Genomic DNA, 25,290 nt, shown 5'->3' with positions numbered 1-25,290 from the left:
CCCAGGGACCCAGTAGAGAAGGAAAGGTTATTGCGTATAATTCACAAAAGAGATCACAAGTTTACAAAGAAGCATATCCTCCAATGACTAAGAATTTCATGTCATTGTCTTCAAAGGGCAGAAAAGCAGGAAAAGGGAAAATACAAAATTGTATTTCTTCTTAACTTCTTTGCCCTTTCAGACTGTCATCTGAAGAACTGCAAATCTCCCCTGTAATCTCAGGTGAAGCATTAGAGGTATGTTGTCTCCTCTAGCAGGATTAAAGAATTTATATTATGTCTTACAAAAGAGAAGACCCCCATTCCTAAAATAAATCAATATTTCTGAGACACTCATTTTCTTCTTCATGAATTCTCCAAGTTTCATAGCATTTATCGACTAACATTCCATCTTGAAGGCAGGTTTATATTACATGGATTTTATTGGTTTTAATATTTCTGAATAGATATGGTTCACTCACTTAACTTTTCAATGTTCCCTCTGTATTAAAGAATAGCAAGATCAAACATGGTAGCACCTTGCCTTTATATCCTTAGGTAATGAACTCGATAGGTTGTTGATCCAACACTCATTCTAGTAAACAATCTGCAAAAGTTCTGGACTTAGTTTACTGATTTTTCTTTTTTTTTATTCAAGTTAGAAGATGAACATACTAAATTTTCTACTTTAAAGGTGAAAAAAGAAAAGATTGAATCTCCTTATTTTTCCAGGCTGAAAGTTCCAAAACTCACTCTGATCAGCATGGAAATTAAAACTTGATTTTGGACCATTTGCTCTTCCTTAAACAGCCTGGTATAGCACTGCTCTGGAGGGTTTACCTATTAATACTAATTAATGGTTCAGCTCACTTTAGCTCAGAATTTTAACTCAGACTCCTTAATAGCTGGGATTATTGGTATGAGTATAAGTTTGTCCACTTACACTGTCATTTAAATAATATACTTTATTGATGAATATTACTAATAACTGCCACTAAATTTTTAGGAGTCTTTTAATTCTCCCTCCATAATGCTATATTAATCTGATTTTTGTTAATATCATTGCTCAATTTAACAAACTTATAACTTCATTTTGCAAAACAATGACCAAGTAAAAAACCCCAAAACTTCATTTTTATATTATTAAGGAACAAACTCCAGGCTTTAAGTGGTTTATCTAGAAATACTAGATACTGAAATAGACTTGTGACTCTTTGGTTTGGGTGGTCCCTCCCCACAGAAGAGGATCAAATATATCTCTTCTAAATGGGATATGAAGTTTTCATCATTCTTAAAGTACACTTTGGCAGAAATTGGATCAGGTGTTCCTTTGAGAAATAGAATTTCACAGTATGGAAGCACAGTATTGATTTACAGCCAAAGTCAGCTTAACAAAATTTCTAGGTCTTTGCAAATATTTTATAAGATCAAATACAGAGCTCTTGTTTTCTAACTTTCTAAATTTGTACCCAACCCAATAGCATAAATAACTGTAAATCTTTTTTTATTCTTTGCAATGCTAATCATTTCCTTCCCTAAGAGGTTCTTTCTTTCCTGCTTAGAAAATAAATGTCAGACCTTTCCCCAATACAGCAAAGTCATAGGTAAAGCCCCAAAAGGGAACTGGTCCTTGAGTTCTTACCCTCCCAGCTTATAGAAGCTTCCTTACCTATGAATTCACGACAGTAGCACTAAATTACTTTTCTGGGGAATAAAAATTATTATTGCATATTTTACAAACATTACATGCTAAATTCATGAAAAGTGGAATAAATGCCTATATAGCTCTATGGAAGGAGACATATGATCAGATCAGGATGCTGGTTTGACAATGTGCGTGTACACACACACATAAGTATACACAAAAATGTATAGAAATGCATATATAAGCATATATGTGTATGGATACACATGAACACACACACACACCTTATAAGTTGATAAATAAAAATTAATGACAGGAAAATGCATAAAATTATGGAGACTGTTCACCATGTAGAAAGGAATTGGTTCATATCAAAAGTCTCCATGTAAGAGCTGATGTAGTATATATAGCATATGTTTTAATTCAGTCATAGGGAACTAGGCAGCACAGTGGATAAAAATAGATTTGGAGTGAGGGGGAGCTGAGTTCAAACCCTGCCTTAGACATTTAGTGACCCTGGGCAAGTCACTTTTCCTGTTTGCTTCAATTTCTGCATCTGTAAAAGGATTCAATAATAGCACCTACCTCCTAGCATAGTAAAGATAAAATTAAATAATACTAATAAAATGTTTGGTAAACCATAAAGGGCTATACACATGTTAGCTTTTATTATTGTTATTATGTATAATTTAAAATATACCCCAATCTTTGTTCTTAACATATAAAGTAGTGGTAAAATTTTTCATTTCTTTATGGAAAGAAATGGGATTTGGAAAGAAAGCATTCACAGTTGTTATATTTTTGTTAGAATTTGTTAGCATAATATATGATAAAATTATAGCTTATAATTTGCACATTTTAGAGTTTTTATAGGGACCCTTTGATAATATAATTTCCTAAGAATTGGCAATAGCATTTTAAAAAAATTATGAAGAAAATTCTATTACTTTCCACATTCCAAATCTTTCAGAAACAGGGGAAATCATATCCACTTGTCAATATTAACATCTCATTTGTGTACATTATAGTTCGTATGAGAGTAATTTCTGAAGCACTGTGGGTTTCTATGAGAAGAGTACTCTCACTAGGCACTGTGGGGAGCCATAGGTATAGAAAAAAACAGGCTCACCCTGATGAAGCATCCAGAAAACTATGAACCACTGTTAAAGGAAAACACTAAGAGCATGCAACTGGAGGGGGAAGGGCATTCTGTGAAGCAGTGAAAAGGAGGGTGCAGCTCATGGTAAAGGTGGCAGGTAGATGGTACTTCCAAGGACAGGAAGTCAATGAGTAATGATGGCAGGCAGGAAATTTCAGACAAAGAGAACATCATAAACAAAGATGCTTGAGGAACCTCCACAGTTCCAGCTTGAGAGGTATTTGAGATAAGGCATCCCTCCCTGTTGCCATTCAATTTATATGGTAGACATAGCTGTTTTCTGCCTCTTTATAAGGTAAGCTCAGCAATATTCCACCCAGTTTGCCAATAACATATAGCAAAAATGATGTACCAGTGAACCTAAAGGTAAGAGCATTAATTCTATTCCACCACATCAGGAGGAAAGAATACTGATGTTTTCCTAATTTTTTTTCAACATAATATATATTCAAGCCATAATTAGTTCAGTTTGAGTATTCCATATTTTTAATGGAAACCCATCATTTTGCAAAGCTAAGAGGTGAAAACATGCACTTTCTAACAGAAGTGACAAAATGGTTCAAAACAATTATTCAGTTTTAACAATCAATCATAAAGATCCTCCAGACTTTTTCTTATACTGTCTCTAAATCCAATATGTGCCATTTAAATTTCTATTTCAAGTCACTTATCAGCACTATTATAATCTGTTCTTAAAATGGCATGGCCCCAAAGTGACTGAAGGGGGATTACTTAATTGTTGATGCTTCATGAGCCAAGGAGATGAAGTAAGAGTATTTTTCAAGCCCCCATTAGCTTTATTAGATATTCTTTACAGGAACCATGCACTTTCAATTACTAAACTCAAATCAACAAAAACTAGGACATTTAATATTCTATATCTTGAAGCATTTTCAAAGCAAATTGTAATTATATATATTATTAATAAATCCCCTGAATCCATCAAAATTTTCTTATATAAACTCCTTCAGAACAGAGACTGACTCATTTGCCTCTTCATCCCCAGTACCTGAGATAATAACTTGTACTTAGAAGATTCTAAATATATATTTCTTTAATTGAATTATATTTCAGGGTTTCAATTTTTAAAAAAAATCTCCAAATTCACAGATGCCTGAGACTTTTTAAAGGTAAGAAAAAAAGGTGGAAAATATAAATATTTCTGAGAAAGATAAGATGATGCTTTAAATTCTTACTAAGGTATAAATACATATAAGGTCCTTTCATCTATTTGAGAGAAGGAAGAGATAAGTATCAAACACATATCATATATGTAGCAGAGAGTCAGGCAAGAATGATGGACCATCATGAGGGAAAAGAACTCTTGGAGAGGAGAATGGAAGCAACAGAGATAATCCTACTTTACAATTTTACCCATAACCTGCTTTGATAAATGGCATTAGGTCTTCCAAATGTTGGTTTCTTTCTCCTGTGAGAAGGTTAAAATAAGGCAAGGTTAAAAATAATTCTGACTCACTGAACTGACAACTTATCAGGAAGCTTTATGTGTGTACATGCAAAAGGAAAGGACTTGTTAAAAGCTGATTAAAAAGGAATCTATGAAATTTACTTCAACAGAACCAAAAAAAAAAAAATAACATGAAACAGATTGGCAGAAAGGAAGTTACATTGAGAAAAAAGCCAATACCCATTTGAAACAATGGATGAAAGGGTGATTTTCATACAACTGGCCCCTGACTACCAATTCTGGATTGTGGCTCTGAGATTCTTTTTTTCCAGTCTTCTAGGCATTGCTACTATTGTATATCCTGATTTATTCTGCTGGCTTATTCAATTGTTGTTTTGTAGATTCAGTGAGGCCTCAGTGTATAAGCTGTAAATTTCTTTAGAATGCATAATTTATATATATGTTTGTATGTTTATATATATATATATGTGCATATATATATGTAGAACTAGATAGCCCATACATATGCATACATTTAGGTTGCTTCTTTCTGAAATAATTCATAAGAGGGACAAACCTGCAGTTTCTTCTCTCATTATTAATAAATAAATATGGCTGACAACTAATACAAATCAAATTTCTATAAATATGTGCAAATGAAGAGTTTTATCATTCAAATGTGATGATTAAAACTTGAATGGCTTGTTCAAGTAACTAAATGAGGTAATGAGGTGATTTCTAAATGCTGTAAACATAACCATTTTTTCATGGTATAATATGAAAAAGATTTGAAAGTCATGATCAGTTTGGTACCTGGGAAGTCAAACTAGTGGCTGATATGGAATGCTTACCGGTCTCTCATGCTGAAGAATTGATGACTTCCCAGGTTCATATTCAAAAATACTCCTTGGTTCAGAACGAAATTTCCGTGTGTCCACTTTTCTATCTGGTGGATCCCAGTCATGCCTAGGAACAAAAAAACCCCAAACGACTGGATTAAATTAATTCCCTATGTTCAGTTTAAGGGAAGGAGCTATATTTAGTAGCCAAAGACAGTGTATAATTTCAAAATTACTGTTAGTGAAGATTCAGAACCATCCTATGGAGAGAAAAGTCAACAGAAAATGCCACATTTATGTTGTTCCCCCACGCCTCCCTGCACCAGTCTTTTATTTGAGGTAATATTTTTTTCATATATTGTTTCCTATCAATCATCTTTCTTTTTTACTGCTGAAGCAAAAACCTATGTTTGGAGGTTGCTGGACTGAGTCTACTGGATGATCCCCTAGGGAACTATGGAGAAAGCTAATCCCTTCTCTTTGTGTTTGTGTTTAGAATGAGCATCTGAAAAAGAAAGGTGCTTGGCCTCTGGAAGTTGATGTCAGCTTACTCTGCCAGCCTGTGATGAGAAGTAACCTTGATGGGAACTGGCATGTAATAATGATCATTTAATGTCTATTTTGTCACCCTACTTTAAAAAAAATTGTTTCCATTTCTTTGAAAAGTTCATAGGTACCACTTTACTCCAGGCAGAAGTAAGCTGTGTAAAATTTGAAACTCTTCTCAGGGGACATCTATAAAAATCCAAGTCAAATATGTGTCGGGGACCAGCAAGATCTTTAACACTAACAAAGATACTGAAAGAAAAAAATAACAACTTATATTTAGATAGTGATATGGTCTCCAGAAATCTGATGAGTCAGATTATAAGAATTGTTTTTCCCATTTTAAACATGAGAAAGTACTTCCTCAAGGAACTTGTCCATGAGTACACAGACAATGAAGTAGAAATTGAACCTGGAACCCACTTATCTTGGTCTGAGATCCAGAACTTTTCCCATTTGTCCCAGACCTTGGTTTAAATTTCACCTGATACACCCTACCTGGGTGACCTTAGGGGAGTCACTTATTCTTTTTGAGTCTCAGTTCCTCTATTAGTTTCCCCTAAATGAGGGTGATACTAGGGATTTGGGGGAGGGGTAATTGATAGTACTAGATAGCCCTCAGGACCTAATCTAGAACTATTATTTGAGATTTTCACTAATAAAGGGAAGAGGATTTTAACTATATGACATAAAAGAAAAAAATTACTGGGCCATTAAGTGGATAGAGCTCTGGGTCTGGAGTCAGGAAGGTTCTTCTTCTTAAGTTCAAATCCAGCCTCAGACAATTTACTAGCTGTGTGACCTTGGTCAAGTTACTTAACCCTGTTTACCTTAGTTTCCTCAATTGTAAATGAGCTAGAGAAGAAAATGGCAAACCACTCTAGTAGTTTTACCAAGAAAACTCCAAATGAGGTCATGAAGAATTAGTCACACAACTAAAAAATGACTGAAAATGGCAAAAATGTCAAAAAGAAAAAAATTATGTATAAGGTAGAAGAAAGTAAAGAAGGAAGGATGAAAGGAAGGAAAGAAGGAAAGGATAGAAAGGAGGAGAAAGGATTTGGAGGAGAGAAGGGTAGAAAGGGAGGAGGGAAGTAAGCATTTATTAAGTGGCAGACATTATCCTCATCATATGACTGAAGAAACTGAAACAGAGGTTAAGTGATTTGCCTAGAGACAAAGAACCAGAAAACATCTGAGATCAGATTTGAACTTGAACATTTTTGTCTCTAGGCTCAGTGATATATACCAGAAGTTTTACTTACTAGCTGAGTTACTATGGTAAAACCACCCTGAATTCTAGTTGCTCATCTGAAAAATGGGAATGAGAAGGAAAGATATTAATAAGACAAAGGATGAGGTGTGGAAGTATTACAATCTACAGTTGGTTGGTGAAAAGTAACCAAACTGATTACATCATGGGTGGTGGTGATGGTGGTGATAATGGTGATGATGATGATGATGATGATACTGGCATTTTAAAATTTTCAAAATGATTTCACAAATATCATCTCATTTGGTTCCCAATGTGATCCTGTGAGGTAGGTGTTAATATCTTCATTTAAACAATGACAAATCTAAGGCATAGAGGGATTAATTAAATTGCCCAGCGTCATACAGTTGAATTGTCTGAGGGAGGATTCAAACTCAAGTCTTCCTGACTCCAGGTTAACTTCTCCAGGCACTGATCCATTTGTCTACCTCTAGGTAGCACTGCTGTGTATACACTGATCTTGGGATCAAATAAAACACAAGCTTATATTTGCTACTTATTTTGTTATTCTATTATATATCACATACTATGTGTTAGGCACTCTGCTAAGAGATTTGCAAATATCATCTCATTTTATCCTTACAACAACTCTGTATTATGTTTTATATGTGGCTTTATACTTATGCATTGTTAGCATGGGCTCTGGAATGACGACACCAACTTAACAGAGCCAATTGCCTTTCTGATTGATTAGTCACTGTGTAACTCTGTAAGTGCTCATATTAACAACATATACATGAGTGTCGCTTTTTTTGCAAGTCAATGGGGTTCAGTGACTTGCCCAAGATTACACAGCTAGGTGTCTGAGGCTGCATTTGAACTCATATCCTCCTAACTCCAGTGCTCTATCCACTGTGCCACCTGGTTGCCCTGAGTTTATATATATACATATATATGTATATATATGTATATATATAGTTATATAAAGTTATATATAGTTATATATAGTTTATATATAGAGTTATATATAGATATATAATCCTACTTTGATGAGCATATTACCAACAATTTCTTGCTTGCAAGAAGAAGCACAAAACACATTATCTAGGATGGACATGATTAGAAAAGAATCAAGTCCAGGGTAGCTGGTGGTCCTACAAAGGATAGTGTTCCAACCCTGGAGTCAGGAGGACCTGAGTTCAAATTTGACCTCAGACACTAAACAATTAGGTCACAGGCCTCCAAGAATAGATAATGCAGAGAAGCTGGCAACCTGCATTGGTAGAGCAGTTTTCTATACCAATAAAACTACTGGTGTAGTCCCTATCTTTATATCTTTCTCTAAGGAACTCAAAAATGATCATCCCAGTACCAAAGAGGGAAATTTCCATTATTCTTATTCATCATATGAATTTCAAAGAGGAGAATCAAAGAGATATTTTGTTCAGGTTTATTTAAGGTTTTCAATTTAAGCAGATCACCTATCACAGAACCTATGAATTTCCTGTATCCCATGAGTGTTAAAAGAAGGTTAAGTACAAATAGGAAGAATACTCACCTGTTTATGCCTACATACACTTACTTTGAGTTAATAATAAATCTGAACCTATAGTGAACCATATTGCTCTAATCACTTATATGTGGTGGATAAATTCATTAAGCTCACCATTAGACAAGCAATCCAAGTTTCTGGAAGAATTTTCTATGTGCTAATAAACAAATTCACTTTTGCACACCAAATGAAACAATTTCATCACCACACTGTGTTGGTGGTGAAGAATAAGATTTTTCTTTAGCCAGGGTCCCAGGGCCAGTAGGACACAATTGATCATATCACTCTTTTGGAGAGCTCCTTACTTTTCTGTGGAAGACCTGTCTCTGGGCCTAAATGGTGGAACTGGAGGTGGGATATGTGGAGGAGGCAGAGGGGAAGAGGAATCCTTAAAGGCATCAGCGCCATTGTCAGAGAGACTTTTGGAAAGAGGTCTGTATGTCTGCATCTTTGCAGCAGGATGGGACTGAGTCATGTAGGGAGCGCTAGGAAGACCTGTTGGGGAAAGAAAATAGAAATGAATTGAAAAAGATGTATTAAAAGGTATGTATTTTCACCCCCCCACACACAAAACAAACCTCAATGGTGCCAATTGCCAAAATATGCTATATTCTTATATATATATATATATATTATATAAAATATATGGTGATATATCTAATATATATATCTAATATATATTAGGATTACAATAATTATTACACCTAATTATATTATTGATATTCTTATATATATATATTTTATATAAAATATATGGTGATATATCACATATAATATCTATCTATATATTATAATTACAATAATTATTACACCTAATTATTATATTATTGATAAGATGCCTCTGATGCCTGCCTGTGGCAAGGGACTAATCTTGACAAGGATAGCAGAGTTTGCTAACTGATGGTACTGAAATGTCCTGTGTGGCATTTTAAAGGTTTAAAGGTTTCCAAGACATAATTTCTGTTAATTTAAAATGTTATGAATAATGGCAGCATTCCAATAAAAGGATAGTTATTTGGTCATCTCTCTCAGACCAAAGACAATCATGGAAGGAAGCCTCATTGTTTTTATGTCCTTTGAAAAAAGAGTAGGTGTTCCCATGATGGAAGTCAGTCCTGATTAACTAACAAGTAATGAGAAGTTGAATTTATAAAGACAAGTGGACTTACTCCAAAGCGGGGTTGAGAGTGACATTATGTCACTCTTGGACAGAGAGACTATCTTCTATGCTATATACTTTATAGTGTGTCTCTATACTCTATACCAGACTGAACAATTTAAACAAAAGGATCTGTCTCTACCCAAGTTTGATTGAATGGAATTCACCTTAGATTAGAGATTCCTTGTAAGGCTGCGTGGGGTCAGATTAGATCAACCTCTAGAGACAGGTCTTGAAATGAGAAATAGAGGGAAAAACTCCACATACCACTAGTTATTGAGGATCATTGCATGGTAAGGGCTTAGAAGGCTGAGCTAGTGACAGAACCATCCCAAAAGAATAAAAAGTATTAGCCCATAAGGGTCAAAATGGCAATGGTTTCTTTAGTTTCTGAGGTTAAACAAACAAACAAATAAAAAACCTCCTTTTTAAGGAAGCAAGGAAGTGTTACAAGCTAAATGAAGGTACACATAGGCTAAGCTGATGGAGGAGAATAATTAGTTAAGCATATATACTTGTAATTATTTAGGGGATAGGAGCTACACCTATGGTCTAGATCTACCTATTGGTAGGGAAAACTTCTACAATGCAGATTGGCCCTTGCTTTATAATTTAATATCTCTGAGAGTTTCATGATACACTTAGAGGTTTAGGTAATATCCCTAGGGTCACAGAGTCCCACTGTGAGTCTTGCACCCAGGTCTTCCAGGTTTAAAGACCAATTCTCTATCTCCTAGCCCCCTTGCCTCTTTACCTCTTAAAATTACATTTTCTTTATATGCCTCTTTTTTCCTTAATGAAATCCCCTCTCTGAATGTTTGTATATTTTACATTGAGTCACATCGAAATTATTGTAAAGTTAAGATATTCTGTGCAAGTGTATAAATTGAATATATAATGATATAATTACATAGTTGCTTATATTTTAGACAGATGAACAGAATACCATAACTTCATAATTATTCAGATTCACTAATTTAGCATATGAAATATTTCAGAGAGGAACTAGCATAAAATTCACTTTCATCACATCTATTTAAAATAAAATAAAATAATAATGTAAATGTGATGGGAAGTATTTATTTCAAGCCCCCATAAACATTTTAGAATCATCTATTTATATATAAACATTAATATGTCAATAAAAATGTAATAAATCAATAATTTACAATGCAAGGACTGTAATATGCTAAACTTTCTGGGTATATAAAAACACAAGTCTCCAAGAGGATGGCAGTCATCTAAACCTCTAAGTGTACCAAGAAACTCTCAAAGATGTTTATATCATTATATTGGTCAAAAGGGGCACCAACTCAGTTCAATAATGTCTATTGAGCATCTGCTAGTTCTGAAGTATTGGACTTAGTTATGAGAGAGTTAAGATAAAGTTTCTGCCCTCAGGAAATTGTCATGGAATATGAGGCAGGGGTACAAAAAAACCTTCCTGAACTTCAGAAGAGCATCAAAGATATATAAAGGAGCTGTGAGAGGAGGGAGAGGCACATTGGCCTTGGGAATGGAGGGTGGGAGGCATTATTATTTTCTTTCAGTTATGTTGGAAAAAGAAAATGGGGACCAGGAATGGATAAAGGTTACTACTGAGACTGGGGCCAATGAAAACCTTTTAAGGACCTTTTCTAGAATTCAGATTTCTTAATAAAATATCAAGGAAGAGTTCTCCAGGCAGAGTTCTTAGGAAAATTTCTGGCAAGTATGAGTCACAAGTGACACCAGTAAAAGGGATTTCTTTTTAATGAATGGCTGCATTTGGAAGAAAGCAATGAACAAGGTCACAAAATACTCAGCTTGACTAGTCCTCTCCCTTCCACCTCCAAAGTATATCTAAAGGGGTCAGCTAGATGACACAGTGGATAGAGCACTGCCCTGGAGTCAGGAGGACCTCAGTTCAAAGCATACCTAAAGAACATTTTGCCTTTTTACAGTTTGGAGTGTTTTACCTTCTGTAGCCTGATGATATTGCATTCATTCACATGGTCCTTCACATTTTGGAAAAACAGTGTTGAACAGTATATATTAGCAGTGATTTTAAAGGAAGTACCCAAGAAATAATCCCATTTCATAAAAAATGAAAGGTTAATTCTTTTGTGTTTTAATTCAGATAATTAAAGTCAAGTAACAGAATAATGAAAAACTATCTCAGAAATTAAGAAACAAAAAAGGCAGGTAATTATATACTTTTTTAAAAAACTTCATTATTAAAACTAACAAAATATTCTTCAAAAATGAAGAAATTAGTCTTACCTGCATTATATGTATATGGAGTGTGATACATGTCTGTATCATCATCTGGAAAACAAAACAGAAATGTTATGGTGGCAAAGTACCTTTCTCATTTGCTGGTTTTCAATAATAATAGCATATATTTCTATAATATTTCGAGGTTTTCAAAGTGCTTTGTGCATAACAATCCTATTAGTTGTATAATACAAACAATGTCATTCACATTTTACAGATCAGGAAAGAGAGGCTTTCTAGATGGGCAGGCTAGTATCATCACAATCAAGGTGGAGACTGTGTACCTATGGGCTTAGGATTCCTAACAAAAGAGAACTGGGTACCTAGCTGTATGGCCTTGGGCAAGCCACTTAACCCCATTTGCCTTACCAAAAAAAAAAAAAAAGAGAACTGAGGGAACTAAGAGGGATTCCTAGACAAAAATCTTTTGCAGAATTTCTTATCTTGCCCAAGAGAAGCATGTATTTCTTTTTCTTTTCTTTTTTTTTTTACTTAAGGCAATGGGGTTAAAGTGACTTGCCCAAGGTCACACAGCTAGGTTAATTATTAAGTGTCTGAGACCGAATTTGAACTCAGGTCCTACTGACTCCCCAGTCAGCACTCTATCCAAAGTGCCACCTAGCTGGCCCCCAAACATGATTTTCTTAAAAAATACTAGAAATTGTAGATAGTGGAAAGGTTGATAGAATTGGAGTTATAGTTTATAGATTCAAATTCTGTTGATGGGCAAGACATTTGTCTCAGTATCCTACTCTATAAAATGAGGGATTTGGGGGGTCTCTAATGTCCTTTGCAGATCTAAAATTAGGATCCTATGAAAGAGGAATGCATAAATCAAACATACCAGGTTTGTGAACCATATGGATTTGCTTAAACATAGTCTTGTACCAGTCCTTTGGTCTGTCAACTGTCTGTAAAACATAATTTTCAATATTTAAGTCTGAGGCCTTAGAATCAAATATGATATGACATATATACAAAGAAAAGTCATCTTCAACATTCTGATTTCTTCATCTTTTATTTCTTTTATGAATGGAATAATACAGTCCCATTTGGTTAGACCCTTCAGTGATAACAATGATCATTTATTTTTCATCAGCCACCATGAGCTAGCTTGTAAATATCTTACCTTCATAGGTCAACAGGGAACCATTTTGGGTTTATATACATGTTGTGTTCTACAAAAGATGAACTCATAATTGTACTCCCACAAGTTCTGGATGAATCAACAAGAGCAGATTTCTATCCATGAATCATGTGTAGCAGAACATTTATTGAGCACTAATCAAATTCAGTTTAAGCAAAACCCACTTTTTAACCATAATGCTACCCTCCAAACATGGAAGAATGGGGTAGGGGTGGGGTCCAAATTATCCTGGTTACCAAAGCCTTGCCTTTATTTCAGGAAAACAAACCAGCACTGTGAACATTTAAAGCTAAATTGCCCAAGACTGTTAGTTCCTTGAAGCTTCCTCAGTTCCTAAAAGAAACTTTGCATGTTTGTGATTAATTAGATATAATTGTTGATGAAATAGAGGATATTACAGTCATATGTCTATGAAAAATATCCATGTAGCTTGTTAGCAGAGAATGAAGATAACTTTAGAGAATATGTTCAAAAATATATCTTTTTCTCAGTTTACTGTACTCTCAGAGTCAATAGGCATATTATTTACCTTCTGAAATTATCTGTTTGACTTTTGTATAATGATTTCATTTCTCTGGGCTTAGTTTCATTATATGTCAAAAAAAACCGGATTAGATGATTTGGTCTCTAACAAATGGTATTTTGAGCTCTCACATTCTAGCGTTCTAGGACTTCCAAGATGCATATGGATATTAAGGATCATCTGTAACACTGGTCAAATTTTGATTCATGTTAAATTCTTACCACAATGAATGAGGGAAAGTTAGTTTTATTAAATGAACTGTTAGCTAAAAGATAGTAACCTCAGAAAAAAATAGGGGTGAAAAATGACATTTGTCACACGTTTCTTCACTTTTTTATGTCATGAACCCCTTTGGCAATTTGTAAAACCTGTAGACCCCTTCTTAGAATAAAATTTTTAAAATCACATATAATAAAAGACACTGGATTATAAAAAGAAACCAATTACTTTGGAATATAGTTATCAAAATATTTTGAAAAGCAAATTTGAAAGCCTTGCAACAATTTAGTTATTACTTCTTAAATCTATATAAAATCATTGGTCACATACCTTTAAAGTATATATTGATTAGACCCAAAATAATATTTTTCTTTTTCATTTTACATATATATATACATATATATATATATATATATATATATATATATATATATATACACATTATAACACAATTGATGGCAATCGTGTACTTAAAAAGTTTCCTGAATGATGCACATCCCTGTATATGGAAAAGAATCTTGCCAGACAGGAATTTTTTCACTTTTCTGGAGGGCATACATCAGACAAGATCACACAGCTCCTTTGCCTGGTAGCTTTATATGGTGAGCAGAGGCAGGCCAGAAAAAACTGTCAGCTGGCAATGGGGAAATCTTAGCCTCCAGACCTTTTGTGGAGTTGGGAAAGACCTCTGTTCCTTTCTCAAAGTTTCTCTTAATTTTCCTCTGAACATAGCGCTCTGTGCATGATAGGCATTTAATAAATGCTTGTTGAATTGAATTCTGAAAACCCTTATGCTGCTATAACTGTGAAGAAACGTTATGCGTAATAGTGAAATGAACAAAACAAACAAGTTAGAGGGATTTTAATTCTATATACTTTAAAAATGTACCTGTCAAAATATATTGGTAGAATGTGCTATCTGATAATTTTTAATATCTGTTTATGCTATCTACTTATCTATCTAAATAGGTATCTATACATATTATAATATACACATAATAGAAGTATCTAGTTATAGATATAGTCTACATTATCAGGGAGAGCATTTATATACATATAGATATTATAGATATACTACAGATTTATATAGATATTATAGAATTCCAGATCTATAGTTTTACCTATCTGGTAATGATTTTCTATCAGGAAAATTGTTAAAAACACAAAATATTTTAACATTGCTAAAGTATTCTAAGATTTAGAGTTTCAAATTAGCATAATACACAAGCTTTTCATCAATAAAGGAAATAATTTTTTTTTACTCATGTTCCTATATACTCATGTGCAAGCACACATCCATACATAATTACTCTGCCAAATTTTCCCACTCAATCCTTTCTACCCCCCCCCAATTTATTCTGGTTTATTTTTGCTTTCCTATAAGCTTTGAAAATCGTCTAGTACTATATTCAAGCTGACATTAGTAAAGATCTGCATTTTTTTTAAAAAAATGCTTGTTTTGAAAAATAATGTGAAGCAAATCCTCTGATACTTATGAGTCAAAAGGATCTTCAGTCAGATAATTTCATGTAATCTCAGTCCTAGGAATTCTTTTTTCTCCCCCTGTGGTCGAAATCCAGGCAAAGTATCCTGGGGTTAATAAAAAAAAATGAAAATTTCTTTTTTTTCAAAATAACTGAGATGTTCTTTCTGCTTTGCCTTCAAGAGGCTTTGAAATTCTGAGTGGGTTTGCAGAAAATTGTTTTCTCAAGGTAATTAATTCCACAAATATACAAAAATGACAATAGGGAGCATACGTTGCCTTACAACCAAAGTGCAGCTTTATCATCTCATCAGATTCCCACAACAAGCACAGTGGCTGGCAGAAAGCAGGAGCTATATGGATACTGAGGAGGCCCCACAGATCAGTGATGTGCTCAAGGTCACACAGTAAGTTCCAGAACTTAGATGGGGATCCAGGTCTTCTCACTCTATTTGCAGAGGCATATTCTGATAAGAACTGTTTTAGTGATTGATGTCAAATATTTAATGTGAAGGACATGAGGTTTAATAACCTTTGGTTCCTAAATGAACAGCCTTGGAAGGCAACTGAATAAAATGAAAAAATGCATTTTTTTTAAAAAAAGTATTCACTGGCTCAGAAAAAATGTGACTGAACATTGAGCAAGAAAGCTATACTTATTCATCCTCTTTAGGATTGTGACTCAGGTTTGGAAACAGATGCAAATAAAAAGATTTCCGATGTTCTGTGGTGACTTTTAACTCGTTCCTTAAAGCAGAGATAATTTCCAAGCTCTGAGGGAAAGTATGTAGAGAATCAATGCCTTCTTATTCTTGTAGAGGTAGTACTTTCAAAATTTACAATGTTTCCTATCTCATATAATATTCTCAAATCCCTGGATGCTGAATGAGGTGAGGTAGAGGATAGAATGCTGGGATTGGAGTCAGGAAGATCATGAATTCAATCATTACACCTTCTAGTTGTATGACCCTTGGCAAGTCACTTGGCCTCTGGCTGCCTCAGTTTCCTTAATTGTAAAATAGGGTAATAACAGCACCTATTTTTCCAGGTTGTTGTGAGGATCAAATGAGATATTTGTAAAGCCCACAGTACAGTGGCTGGCACAAAGTAGGAGCTATATAAATACTTTTTCTCTTCACATTACCCATTTACAGATGAGGAACTAAGGCTCAGATAGTTTATAGGAGTTGTCAAAGGTTATACAACTTCAAGTGGTGGAGCTGATCACAGAGACCAGGACATCTGACTCATTAGTGTTTCTTCCAAAACATCATGCAAAAAATAGTTCTTACAAACTGGACCTAGGCATTATTTATTTTCATGGTGAAGAAAGAGAGGCAGCATGACTTGAGGGATAATATTAGCCTAGAAGACCTGAGATCAAGTCTGGCCTTGGACATTCATGGGCTGTGAAACCCTGGATGAGTTCCTTAACCACCCAAGATAACACTCTTAAGACTACAAATGTCAGAGAATAAAACATTCTGCATTGGAAAAGGGAGATTCTTCACTAGAGAATTCTCTATACTGATGAACTCATAGATCAGCCCCTGTCCCTATTAAGAAGCAAGGCAAATTCTGAAGCTATCTCTATAAACAAGAGGACAAATTATGTTTGACTTTTCAGAATGTTTTACACCAGTCTTTGCAGACTTAATACCAATGTATTCTTAGTTAAGCATCCATAATATTCCAGACTTTAGTTTTTAAAAACTAAATAGGAAAAGTACGGAGGTCTTGACTTAGGTTCATAAAGATGACAGTTCTCTCTTGTACTTTTTATTCATTTTAAATGTATATGGAAACAAATCTGTTCTCACAAATGCACCGAGTAATTTTTTTCCAAACTGAAACTAATTGTTATTAATACCCAGGAACACCTAAATATGTGTGCAATCACCCTTTCCCAAGTGTCAATCAAAATCAATGACCCTGAATCAATTGTTATCAGAATTGTTAAGGCACTGTCTTTTAACAGCATCATCTGCAGGCAATTTTAGATATATAGACATAAAGATACACACCTGGGTGTATATACAGATGTGCACATACACTGGTGTGTCTCGGTATGTAGTTATCAGACTTATAGATCACCTACCTATGTATAAAATTACATGAAGGAAGCATGCCATTGTTATCAATCTGACATTTCAGTAAGTCCCTAAACCTTGGTTTTTTTTTTTCTGTCATTAAATATATTGACATGGCAGTTCCAATGCAGGTCATTGATGACTAGAATACAAGGCATAGACAACAGATGTAGAATTAAGGGAATATATTATTTGAAGACTGCTCAAACTTAACCAAGAGTTTGAGGCTTACTTGTAGGTTAAAAATCTGTAGCATTTCTGCTTACAGATTCCTTCCAAAAAAGTACACGCGCTCTCGCTCTCTCTCTCTCTCTCTCTCTCTCTCTCTCTCTCTCTGTCTCTCTGTCTCTCTGTCTCTCTGTCTCTCTCTCTCTCTCTCTCTCTCTCTCTCTCTCTCTCTCTCTCTCTGTATACATTATTTCGAATTTCCCCCAACAAAGACCCAGAAAAGGGAGAGAATAAAAGCCATATAGTATGCTCATATTGAGGATGCTCCAATCTCACCACTGTTCTTTTTTTCTGCTTATCTGTCTTATTTCTTGTCTCCATTCACTCCTTTTCTACGAATGGTCTGCGTTCCCATGAACCAGCTCTTGGCACCCTCACAGCCCCATATGTTGGTGTTGGCAGGCAGAGTGCACACAAGGCCTGCCCCCTCCCCCAAATTTCACCTGCAGAGGTGTTGCTGCTCTCATCCTGGCTGTCATTAGGGTCTCCTCTTTCCAGGTAGCACCAAACTTTCTATCCAGATGGACTTAGTAAGCAGGGAACTGCCTTCCACAGTTGCCCTGCTTCTGCTGTTGCTGAGACTAGCCAAAAGAACCTAACAGCCTTGAGCAAAGAATCACTGGGTTTAAAGAACTAAAAAAAAAGAAAAAGTCCAAAACATTTTCTTCGTCATCTCCAGAGAGCTCTCAGCTGTGACTGTGGAGGGTGGAGCTAAGGGAATGTTGTCCACCAAAATGTGTCTATTAATGCAGTTAGAGATTCCCCATTGCTAAGATAAAACGTCACCACCTCCCTTCCCACCCCTTTAGCACACAAAAATACTTGCTCCCAGCAGACGCCTCCTCCCACCCAGGGTTACACACATCCATTTCAAGAAACAAATCTCTTGGCTTCAAGGCACATGAGAATCAGATTTAACTAAAGCATTCCTGCGTTCCTGGTTCTTCCATTTTCTCTCTGCGTCTTAAAGCTCATTAGTGAAAAGGGAGGGAAAATGTGTTCTATAAATTATAGCTCTGACAGCTACATAATGCAAATGAAAAAGTGGAAGCTGTCCAATTATTGCCAATCAACATTTCCCTCCTGCCACATGCGGCATCGTATTCAAGTGCATACAGATTTTGCACAGTGTATTCCCCATTATATAAGAGCATAAGAATGCGGGGGGGAAAAAAAACCCAACCCCCAAACCCGCTATTCACAATTGGTTCTTTGTAAGGATCTACTCACAATGACAGAGAGGCAAATTCCAGCCTTTCTTACCGTTCTAATTGCTGTAGGGATTCCAGACTCATCTACTGGTCCAATGCCTGCATAGTGGGGGGCTTTAATCACCGTCACTTTCTTCTCTTCCTCTGAAGATCTATAGATGGGTATTGTACTACTGGCAGAGCTACCATCCATAGAATGGGCATGCTGAGAATATGTGTCTGTGGGCTCTGCAGATATAATTTAAGGGTATGATACAGTTGATAAATGTAGCTATATAAGAGCAGTTATTTTAAAACAGTTCAGTATTTCTATTACTATTTTCTGTATTTCAGTGATTTTCCATTTGGAGCCAAGGCATTATGAAGATGAAGATATAGCCAAGAGTGGTATTTGTTTAATAGGTCTCCAATTTCCATCTAGCATAAGGCTATTTCCTAAAACTGAATGCTCCCCTAGTTCCCAATTAACCTATTACATTCCTATGCATTGGATAGGGACCCACTTAAAAGCCATTTCCTCCAAGAAGCTTTCCCACAGTTCTTAGTTAGACAAAGATCTTCTTAGATCTTGGAAAAAAAAGGTATTTCCTGTTAATTCCCTAATGCAATAGTGTCAAATTCAAAGAGAACCAGGGGTGGGGGTGGGGCACAAATCTATCCATAAGTACCCCTAAGGAACACATCCTGACTAAGTTTTAAAATGTAACGTTATCTATATTTTGTTCTATTTGGATTTATTTTGGTAAGAACTTCCCCCATTATATTTGAATCTGATTCAAGTAGTTCTCAAGCGTCCAGGAGAATGTTTACACCTCTGTTCTAACACACTCAGCCTACAATTTTATGATTTTTATCGATCTGTATTTGCATCTTATTGCCCTTCTGTAGTCATCTCTTTGAAAACAAAACTCTGTCTTACCTAAGTTTTCCATTTCCCTTAGCACCTAGAATAGTACTCTGAACATATTAGGTTCCTATTTTCTACGTGTAAGGGGCAGCTAGATGGCATAATGGACAGTGCTGTTCTGGAGGCAGGAGGACTCATATTCTAACACTCAAATCTACACGTTTACTAATTATGTGACAGTAACTGGGACTTTGCCTCAATTTTCTCAGCTGTAAAAACCTGACCCGGAGAAGGAAAAGGCAAGTCACTCTGATATCTTTGCCAAGAAAACCCTAAATAGGGTCACAAAGAGTCTGAAAATAAATGAACAACAACCACAAACTACGTGTATTCCATGAATTCAGAAATCCTTCCTTGTCTCTGTATCCTGCAGTATAGTCATACAGGCTGTTTATTGGTTTGTTTGCTAATAATTTTTTTTTAAAAAAACTTATTTATATGCAAGGATTGAATAACCAAAACAAATGTCCTGGACTTGGGATGCTGAGATCTGGTTTCAAACCTTTGCCCTGGCATTTACTTTCTGTGAGCTTCTTTTCTAGGTCTCACTTTGCTCAGGTACAAAATTAGGACATTGGGATTCAATGATCCCTTATGTCTCTTCTAGCTCTAAATTCTCTTGTCCTGTGGATTTCTTCCTTTGCAAAAACTATATTTGCTAGAACAGGAAGCGTGGATTTCATTTCATTTTTGAGATGAAATTTAATGAAAAATCTGGGTATTGTATATTCTCATTGTAGCAAGATTTGCCATCAAATGAATTATTGTGACACCAAGCAATAACAGAAATATTTTAAAAGGTAGGTCTAACTTTGAGCGGAGAAAAACAATAGTTCATGTGGAATAACAAAGTAGTAAATAATAGATGTAGACCTAGAAGGGTTCTTAGAGATAACATAGTTCAATTCCCTTATGTTGTTACAGATGAGTAAGCAGGACAGAGGAGGGGTGACTTGCCTAAAGTGAAATAGACAATGCAAATTCTGTATCAAAGGATGGGACTTAAATGTAGGTTTCTTTGAATCTAATTAATTTTTTTTAAAATTTTATTTATTTAAGGCAATGGGGTTAAGTGACTTGCCCAAGGTCACACAGCTAGGTAATTGTTAAGTGTCTGAGACTGAATTTGAACTCAAGTCCTCCTGACTCCAGGGCCAGAGGTCTATCCAATGTGCCACCTAGCTGCCCCCTAATCAAGGTTTTAAAAAACAACTGATATGAGCAGCTAAGTTCACAAAGGATAGAGCTAGAGTCCAGAGGATCTGAATTCAAATCTAGCCTCAGATATTTGACTCTTACTAGCTATGTGACCTTGAACGAGTTACTAAATCCTAATTGCCTCTCAAAAACAACCAAAAAAATCAATAAAAAGATATTGGAAAATTTTATAATATTGGACTATTTCTGAAGGATATGTTCAAAACACTGGAAATACAGGCAGGATAGAAAAAAGATTGCCCACTATAACAACAGGTTAGTCCAAGGTCTGGGTTTAGATACTTAACCTGAGAACCAGAAATAGCTTTCAGGGGGGGGGGGTGTCTGTGAACTTGAATGGAAGAAAAAAACTCATTTTTATTTTCACTGACTTCTAATTGAAAGTTAGCATTTCCTTCCATGTTGATAAAATTATAAAAGAAAAACCATTATTCTGATTAGGGGTGCCTGGTTTCATTAGATAGCCCTGGGCATTCACAACACACACACAAAAAAAGGTTAAGGATCTTGGTACAGATAATCTGTAAGGTTCCTTCTCTTTCTAAAAATTCTATGATCCCTAGTAGGGAAATATATGTCCATTTCAGAAACTATTTTTTCTTGAATGGATATGGGAACAAATTTCAACAAAACTATACTGAAAACATGTTGTTCCTTATAATTAGATATAGGAAGGAATTTTTCTAGACTTAACAAAAATTAATAGGATGAATTCAAGTGCCTTCTTGTCAAATACTTTAAATAGGAAAAAATGACATATTCAACTATGAAATAAAATCCTAGCTAGGAAAATGATAATATATCTCCTTATTAGTAAATTTTCTTCTGAAAATTTTTGTCTGAACATGGTTTTTGCACATTGTCTCCTCCATTAGCTTTTTTGTTTGTTTTTTTTTTTTGTTTTTGTGAAGCAACACTAAGTGACCTGTCTAAGGTCACACAGCTAAAAAGTATCTGAGGCCAGATTTAATCTCAAGTCTTCCTGACTCCAGCACTGTTGCTCTATTCACTGCTACCTAGCTGCTCTTCCTCCTTTAACTTTTAAGTTCCTTGGGACTAGGTACTGTTTTGGCCTTTCTTTTTACACTTATACTTAGTCTCTGGTACATTGTTCAGTCTCTTTCAGTTATGTCCGACTCTTGGGGACCCCAATGCTGTCTAAGGGATTTTCTTGGCAAAGATACTGGCGTGATTTGTCATTTCTTTCTTCCTCTTATTTTACAAATGAGGAAACAGAAGCAAACAGTGGTTGAGCTGCCTATGAGTGTCTGAGGTTGGACTTGAATTCAAGTCTTCCTTGTCTTCAGACCCAGTGCCCTATATGCTGTGCCACTTAACTTGCCACTACCTGGCCCTTAATAAATGTTTATTGTCTTTTGTTAACTAGAGTTCAAATTTTCTGCCTTCATCAAGATATAATTTTATAAATTAAACATTTGGGGTCTATATCTTCCAGTCTAAATTAACAATAATTTATATCCTTTCCCTTAAAAAAATACTTTCCAGATTTGTTAGTGGTTAATTCCTTGAAATCATCTAAGGAAATAAACCACAAAATAAGACTTTAAAAGCTGGTTTAAAAAGTTAGTTGCTGGTACCAACAATTAGCATATTATGTCATCAGATATTTGTCTGGCAACCTAAAGAGTCACATGCCATTCTTTCTAATTTTTTTTGTTTTAAAGGTTTTTTGATTTAGGTGAGAAAAAATACCAAGTGGTCTCATGGTATTGACCCCCAAGCTTTTAGGGCCTGGGACTGTAAGTACTAGACATGGGCAGGGGTAGCAGATTTTTAAGTGTGTAATTCTGTGAACACACTCACTTGCTAGCTCTTTTTTTCCCAGTTGGGAGGCCAGGGGGAAGGGTTCTGCTGATTTTCCAACCCAAGTCTGCAGTTTTCAATTTTCCTCCTGAGGTGGGTCTAAATATAGTTGACTTCCTCCATTCCCATATTTAAAGCTATCCCTGGAAATTGCCTAGTTCATTAAGATCATAATATGGTTAGGGTTGGAAGGGACCTTAGAGATTGTCTAGACTAGGGGGTCTGCAAGCCAGATCCTGCCTGCCACCTGTTTTTTTTTTTTTTGGTAAGGCCCTAGCTAAAAATTATATTTTTAAATAAAATTTTATTGTATTTTAAAAATCTTAGTTGGTACATACAAAAAAGATGGGAAAATCAGAATTTCGCAGATCACCTTCTTTGAACCTCAGTTTTCTTATTTGTCAAATTATTTAATTGAACTAGCCCTGGGACAAGCAAACAATAGCTCAAGGGCCAGGTAGGACCTGACTTATTTATGTCTTATGCTCTAAATCCTTTGTTCTTTCTATCTCTCTGATATTAGGGAAAAGTGATTTAATCCTGGGCTGTTTCTAAATTTTGTGGTTTGAGGTATAAATTAGTTTCTAAAGTGTTCCAAAGTCCTTTAGGACATAAAGTTTTCACTTAAAATTATACAGGGACCAAAGTTCTTGTTGTTGAGTCATTTCAGTAATGTCCAACTATTCATGACCTCATTTGAGGTTTTCTTGGCAAAGATATTGGAGTGTTTTGCCATTTCCTTCTCCATCTTACTTTACAGATGTGGAAACTGAGGCAAACAGGATTAAATGACTTACCCAGGATCATACATCTAGTGAATGTTCGAGACCAGATTTGAATTCATGAAGATGAGTCTTCCTGGTTCCAAGTCCAGTGTTCTATCCACTGTGCCACCCAGATGCCCATCCAGATTAGATGTCACTTAATCTAATCTTATATCAAATGTCAGAATAGATACCCCAAATCCTAATAGATGGCCCATCTAGCTTCTCCTTGAATATTCACAGTGACAGGTAATTCATTACTTTTCAAGGCTGTCCTTTTCCATGTTAAACATCTCTGTGAAGACATTACTTGACAAATTATCTGTCCCTTGTGAGAAATGATTTAGCCTTTGGTTCTTTCCAACAAAAAAGTGAGCTTCTAAGGACAGCAAGTCAGTTCTTTCCTTTTTGGGGCTGCTGAGCTATAAGGACTTTGGCTGCTGAATTTAATCAATTCAACAAACAAATGCTTTTAGTAATTAGGTAATTTGCTGCTGTGCCAAAATTTTTTAGGATGTGATAGAGAGATAGGAGCGGTCAATCTACTCTAGTGTTTAGGTAAGCAAACTATTATAAAAGTTTTGGATAGGGGACAAAGGAAGGTTTCATGGAGTATTGACACAATCAGGCCTTGAGGAAAGAAAAGGATTTCCTTAAGAAAGGATGTGGTAGAAATAAAAAAAAATAAAAAAGAAAGAAAGGATGTGGTACCAATTCATTCTGAGTGTGGAGGATAATTTAGGCAAAGGCAGTAGAGGGCAGGGAACAGGGAGTACTCCAAAAAGTCTCGAAGTGAAAAGGAATAATGTAGCTTAGAAAGAGATGTTGGAATCAGATCATGGAGAGCTTGAAATGCCAGATGTGTATGAGGAAAGCAACATGCTGGGGTAGCCAGAAGAAGGACAGAAAGGAGAGAATGGGGAAGAGAGAGCAGTCAGGAGTCTATTACAATATTATAAATGAATAGTAATGAGCTAGGATGGGGACAGTGAAGTGAAAAGGACCAAGTGGAGGTGAGATATATTGTAGGCACTCGGTGTCCTAAGTAACAAAATGACCTTTGCCAAAATGCAATGGAACTTATCTCCTACAATGTTGAATCCTCTCTTTGCAATACCATCCTAGGATGAAAATAGGCCAAGGAGGAATACAAATAGTGGAGGACTTTATCTTATGTTGACTTCTTTATAGCTCAAATAAGTCTTAAATCTTATTTTTCCCAGATATTTAGTTTCAGAGGTCGAAATGGAACCCACAAACTCCCATAGAAGAAATCGCATTTTCTTACCAATTGTCCTTCCATGCTGCATGATGAGGCTCGAATTGAGTGATGCTGGTAGAGAGTAGGCTGAAGGGGAGAATGGCCGCTGATAGTAGCTCATTGGACTGGTAGCCCCACCTGAACGCCCATTCACTGTTATCTGAGCCTGAGAGAAAAAGAACGTATCCCAGTAAGTACATAAAGCCCCTCTACCCATCATACCTAATGAAAGCCAAGTTCATCACATCCCTACTTCTGAAAACTGAAAATCCATCACCATAGGAACAGGGTGTTTTCTTGGTGCCTGTTCTCTTTTTTTATGGTGTAATGTTATTACCCTAGACCCCCTCCCACCTTCTATGTATAGGAAAGATATCAGGGTACTTGAGAACATAGCAGAAGGTTCCAACAAAATGGAGCTCAACAAAAATGCTTTTAGCAGTGGAGTAAAAATGAAAAACTGGAGAAATTTTGCTCCTAGAGATGTTACCTAATTCTTTATATTCTATACTTGTACCTCAGCTATAATATTACTTGATAGTAATGGTGGGTATCTTGGGAAAGTATTCTTGCCCCCTCAAAATAATTGACAAAAGAAACAATTTGTTTGGATTTATATGTCATAGAGAAAGTGGGGTGAGGCTGGGAATGGGGAGGAGA

General features: G+C 35.6%; 1 protein-coding gene across 26 annotated transcripts in view; it reads right to left on the bottom strand.

Moving 5' to 3' along the window:
- The window catches only part of SORBS2 (sorbin and SH3 domain containing 2), a 303,227-nt gene that overhangs the window by 112,436 nt on the left and 165,501 nt on the right, over nucleotides 1–25,290 (bottom strand). For 23 of the 26 annotated variants that reach the window (XM_074228821.1, XM_074228823.1, XM_074228829.1 and 20 more), the window contains 6 exons: nucleotides 24,658–24,796; nucleotides 18,709–18,884; nucleotides 12,600–12,666; nucleotides 11,762–11,806; nucleotides 8,646–8,835; nucleotides 5,042–5,156 (listed from right to left, as the gene is read on the bottom strand). In XM_074228821.1, the coding sequence (XP_074084922.1) occupies nucleotides 5,042–5,156; nucleotides 8,646–8,835; nucleotides 11,762–11,806; nucleotides 12,600–12,666; nucleotides 18,709–18,884; nucleotides 24,658–24,796 (732 nt within the window). The other 3 variants (XM_074228835.1, XM_074228832.1, XM_074228834.1) reach the window with 3 other exon arrangements.

The sequence above is a fragment of the Macrotis lagotis genome, chromosome 3, assembly GCF_037893015.1.
Source record: "Macrotis lagotis isolate mMagLag1 chromosome 3, bilby.v1.9.chrom.fasta, whole genome shotgun sequence".
Classification (NCBI taxonomy): Eukaryota; Metazoa; Chordata; class Mammalia; order Peramelemorphia; family Peramelidae; genus Macrotis; species Macrotis lagotis.
The sequence above is the reverse complement of the archived record's forward strand: the minus strand, read 5'-3'. Positions and strand labels throughout refer to the sequence as shown.